General features: G+C 31.8%; 1 protein-coding gene across 1 annotated transcript in view; it reads right to left on the reverse strand.

Annotated features, from left to right (window-relative positions):
* Positions 3,632-5,563, reverse strand: part of LOC104777704 (filament-like plant protein 6) — a 5,792-nt gene continuing 3,860 nt past the window's right edge. Inside the window, exons 5-7 of the mRNA XM_019243878.1 lie at positions 4,688-5,553; positions 4,537-4,597; positions 3,632-4,197 (exon numbers count right to left, since the gene is read on the reverse strand). Of these exons, the coding sequence (XP_019099423.1) occupies positions 3,793-4,197; positions 4,537-4,597; positions 4,688-5,553 (1,332 nt within the window). The 3' untranslated portion in view covers positions 3,632-3,792. The remainder of the gene's footprint in view (positions 4,198-4,536; positions 4,598-4,687; positions 5,554-5,563) is intronic.

Genomic DNA, 5,563 nt, shown 5'->3' on the forward strand with positions numbered 1-5,563 from the left:
GGAACAAAAGTTGAGAAGCATGGGAAAATTTACCTGTTTGCTCTTGATCTCAGTCGTCACTCGTCGCAACCAAAGAAGTGTTTCTGTTTCTAGGATAAAGTGAAAATATATACGTATAAAACATCCAGGCTAATTAACACAAAACTTGATCATAAGAAGTACGAGAAATGGGAACATCTAGGCTCTTTCACATTCTAGTAAAGCTGATACTGTTCACCTTTGAATTTGTTCTTCTAGTTCATGGCACGTCACAACGACTTTATGATGGCTGCGTTTTTAATCCTCAAACTCGTTCTACAACTTCCGTATCTTTTTCCTTAAGCAGATTCACATCAATCTCAGAATCATTTACCAGCCATCTGATTTGGACAATAGTTCAAAATTTAGTAGCAACTTGTGTCAGCATCATGTCAGAAAACACAGAGGGTTCCAAGTTTAAAATTAGTTATCTGAGTTTAATCTTCTCTTCTTTTATTTAATTTACAAGCTGGAACGCTAGTAAGATTTTGTGGAAATGAAACAAACATCGACTTGTCGAAAGGAATGTATGACGCTGGAGATCATATCAAGTTTGATGGCATTCGTGACTAATTGGACATTGCTATCTCGGACTTGGTGGATCCCATGCAACACTTTTTGTTCAATCATATAACTATAGCTTAGACGTAACAAAAAGAATTGAACTCGCACAAAATTCATCTTTGGCTACCTCCCTCAACTACAGCGCTCACTTGAGCTTCCTCCACCACTGTTCGACGCCGTAATTCAGTCTCGTCATCAGTTATCTCTAGATGCTAAGGATGAGATTTTCTCTTTCCTGGCGTCAATATTCAATGGATTCGATTTGGTGATTAAGCTTGCTCTCTCATGTGATTGCAAGTCCGTTAGCTTGAGCAATGAATCTCTGGCTATGATTTTTGTTCTTTGTTTGAATCTAACTCGTGGATCTGGTAATGGAAGTGTTTTCTCGGAATTCGATAAATCTGAAGACGCTCATTGTTGAATCTTGCAATTTTTGAGCTGGATCGAGTAGTAAGGGTTTCTGTCCACATGTATAAGATCAGGGTTCGAACCTCGGTTGTGACAATATTTTTTTTTTATCGTATTATTGGAATTTGTATTATATGATAATTCAAAACAATTTGTAAATGAAATTAAAAAAAAAGGTGACTGGAGAATCATAACTTAAAATATTTTTTTTTTCAAATATAGTTATTAAAAATAATAATATTGTATACTTAGATATAAAATCTTAATTTTTAAAATTTTGATTGGTTTACAATTTTTAAAAATTAATTAGTAATTTTAGTCCATAATTATTTAGAGAGAGAAATAATATTTTAGGTAATTAATTATTATTTACAATATTTTATAAGTCTAATATTAAAATTATATTTTTATTACTGAAAAATTAAACATTTGCCTTAATAGTTAAGTCTAATGGCATGACAATGTAACTTTTAACAATCTATAACGTTAGTGTCATATTTGTACTTCTCAATTAATATAGTATGATTTCATTAGAAGCTCATATTTGTTATCGGAATAATATGATAGTTTTCTATTTCGACTAAGATAATAATGAATGATGATCCGATTAGTGCAATCAGATTTTTTTTCTGAATTAAACCGATCCGACAATTCTATTAACATGTATTAAAAATGTTAAGATATTTTTTTTTCAGATACCAATATACCATACCAGACTCTATTAACATATTCGTACATTCAAATGTCCAAATCAAACTTATTTTAAACATGAAACCTTTTATTATATTTTAAACATGAAAACTTTTAAATATGATTGGAGAATCATAATTTATAATTTTAACAAAATTTTCCAATTATAGTTATTAAAAATAACCATANTAATAGTTAAGTCTAATGGCATGACAATGTAACTTTTAACAATCTATAACGTTAGTGTCATATTTGTACTTCTCAATTAATATAGTATGATTTCATTAGAAGCTCATATTTGTTATCGGAATAATATGATAGTTTTCTATTTCGACTAAGATAATAATGAATGATGATCCGATTAGTGCAATCAGATTTTTTTTCTGAATTAAACCGATCCGACAATTCTATTAACATGTATTAAAAATGTTAAGATATTTTTTTTTCAGATACCAATATACCATACCAGACTCTATTAACATATTCGTACATTCAAATGTCCAAATCAAACTTATTTTAAACATGAAACCTTTTATTATATTTTAAACATGAAAACTTTTAAATATGATTGGAGAATCATAATTTATAATTTTAACAAAATTTTCCAATTATAGTTATTAAAAATAACCATATCGTATATTTAGATATAAAATATTAATTTTTAAAACTTTTATTGGTTACAATTTTGAAAGATTAATTAGTAATTTTGTCCATAATTAATTAGAGTGAAAAATAATATTTTTTAATAATTATTTAAAATATTTTATTAGTCTAATATTAAAATTATATTTTTACTCTTACTGAAAAATTAAACATTTGCTTGAAGAGTTAAGATTAATGGCATGACAATGTAATTTTTTACACTTTATAAAATTAGTTTCATATTTGTAGTTATCAACTAATATAGTAGAATTCCATTAGAAGCTCATATTTGTTATCGAAATAATAGGAAAGTTATCAATTTCGACTAAGATTATAATGAATGATGGTCTGATTAGTGCAATCTGTTTTTTATTCGAATTAAAATCGATCCGACAATTAGAATCATCCAAAAATGTATTCAAAGAATGTTAAGATATTTTTTTTTTCAGGTACCATACCAAACTCCATTACCATATTCATAGATTTAAATGTCCAAACCAGACTTATTTTAAACAAGAGCCAAAATTTTATTATATTTTTTTAGGATGTTAGTTGAAAATATTGGTGTTATTTGAAACTCGAAAATTGTAAAGATAATATCAAGTGATGTGGAAATAACTTTTGCAATTGAATAATATTGAATAACTAACCGAGAACAAGTTAAAGGATAAAAGGAAGTAATTGCTAATACTTTTTGTTTTGCAAATTATTTAAGTTCACAATTTTACATTAACATACTTTTTGTTTTGCATATGACATAATTTTAATTTCGAAAAGGTACCAAAATGACTTTAAATGAATATGTAGTGTTGATTTAATAGAATTGATACAAGGCAATAATATCATTCTATATGTTCTTCTAATAAATAGAGGGCAATCTCAATCAAAATCCCTTTCTTGCGTATTTTGTACAGTTCAAAAAGTTCAAAAAAGCCATATGCAAAAGAAAAAGAAAAGAAACACATATAGCTACCGTCTTATTACATTAGAACCGTTATGATATCAAAAGCAACAACAAAAAATTATGAGACGAATAAAATAAACTTCTTCTAAGACTAATAAATATGTTCTTATTATGTGTGTGAATAAGAAGAACAAAAGGTAAATTTTCTCTCATGCTAGCTCGTATAAATTAATGTTACAAATGTATGGTTAATTTCATCCATTTAGCTTTATTGTACTATTTTAATGTCATTTTGTATTTTGGTTATTGGCCTAATCACCTATAACTAACAGACTAACAAAAAGATTAATTTCATAGGTCTTGATTTGCATAAGTGAAATGTGGGTAATTGATTAATAGGTTAAGTTGATGCAATATTACATTCTTGATTGATTCAATAACAAAACATCAATTTTAAAATGCTCATGTCGTTTGATAAGGAAGTAAGTAACAAAAAAATCCCACACAACAAATTTCATCAATGTACACATACACACAGCTTCTTCCATCTTTTATTTGTTTAAGGCTTAATATCCTGATTTGGACGAGAAGAACCTGCTGATTCCTCTAGAGGCTTTCTCTGGGGTTGGATTGCCAGATGAACCTGACCTTGATAGCCTTGAACCCACTCTTGATGGCGATGTCATTGTATCGCTAGTCTCTGAATCAGAAGGGCATTTTGGTGACTCCATATATCTGGGGACCTCGTTAACACAAGTCTCAGCTGAATCTCCTTCCACTTCTGCGGTGTAGTTCTTGGGGACCGAGGTAGTGGTGTTGCCTAGTTCCTCCTCCGAATAGGACTCATTTTGTCTTTGTGGTGACCTCACTTGTTCAGGTTGTGGCCGAAATGATTTCAGCTGCTTCCCCAACACAAATATGGTTTCTTGACACTCCGCTAACTTCTCAGCTGCTGCCGATAGCTCTCTCTCCTGTGTCATATTTTCATGTTAGTTTCTTTTACCCTTCAGATTCCTAAGGATTCAGGAATCAATGCATGCAAAGTCTATAGATATGTATGCATGTGTTTGTTTTTGTGTCTGTGATTGGATTAGTACATGCACCTAAACTGATTGCATGTAGTATGGTGAACAATGAGCATTGAATAAGAATATGACACAATGAGCAATGAGCTTCGGTGCAAATTCACTTGGACAATCTAGAGCTACAAAATGAAATGCAGAAAATAGCCAAGTCTATAAAGCTGAAATATTAGAAGCAAACATGGTCGCCATTGAATAAGAGTCTGAGAAGCGTTGCGAAAACATTACCTGTTTGCCCTTTATATCAGCTTCTTCGTCATCCTCAGCAACTAAAGAAGTGTGTCTGTTGCTGAGAAAAAGTGAAAATATAGACATGTAAAAAGCAGTAAGTAAATCCAGGCTGATCTTATATTCAGGTAAAGCTGATACTACTACTCACCTTTGAATATGTTCTTCGAGTTCATGGCACCTGACAATGGCTTCTTGGTGGTTTCTCTTTTCATCCTCAAGCTCGTTCTCCAACTTCCGTATTTTCTCCTTAAGCTGATTCACATCGATCTCTAAATCAGCTGCACGTGATTCAAGAGATCTATATGACTCAGTCATACATCTGAGTTGCGTATCTGCCAAGTTGTTTGACCTCTGAGCATAATCACACTGTGATCTAATGTCAGCTAACAGCTGCTCAGATTCTTGTAACTGAAACTTCAGCTCCTCAATACCCATTGCCATCTTTTCTTTTTCTGATTTCAGCTCTTCTATTTCCTGTAATTTGGAGTCTGTCTCATACCCCAAAACTCTGTTTTCATCGCATGGTACCCCTGGCTCGTTGTGAACACATCCATTTTGATATATTTCTTGAGATGAATCTTTATCAACAACCTTGCTCTCCGGTAATGCAACCTTGTCTATGCAATCTGGACTCAGCGTTTCAACCTCAGAGGAAGCAAGACCCCTAAAATTTACCTTTAGCTCCATAGCCTCGTTTAAGACATTAGCAAGATTCGAAACAAAATCGTCCAAAGTTTTGTCACCGCTTAAAACATGGTTAAACGTGACGGAGAAGCCCTCGATCAGTTCAACAAAATCATTTCCTTCAATGGCTGTGTCCTGATGACCTGCCCTGACCTCATTTCTAAGCAACAAAACAAAATCATGAATCCGAGACACTGCAATTTTCAAATCTTGGTGAATAATACTCTGCAGCTTTTGTTCAGCCAAATGACAATCTTCAACCAGATTTTGTTCTGGACATAAATCTGACACTTCTTCAGGATGAACCTGCACCTCAGAAGGCTTTTCCTGGTCCATACAA

This window comes from Camelina sativa, chromosome 3 (genome assembly GCF_000633955.1).
Source record: "Camelina sativa cultivar DH55 chromosome 3, Cs, whole genome shotgun sequence".
NCBI lineage: Eukaryota > Viridiplantae > Streptophyta > Magnoliopsida > Brassicales > Brassicaceae > Camelina > Camelina sativa.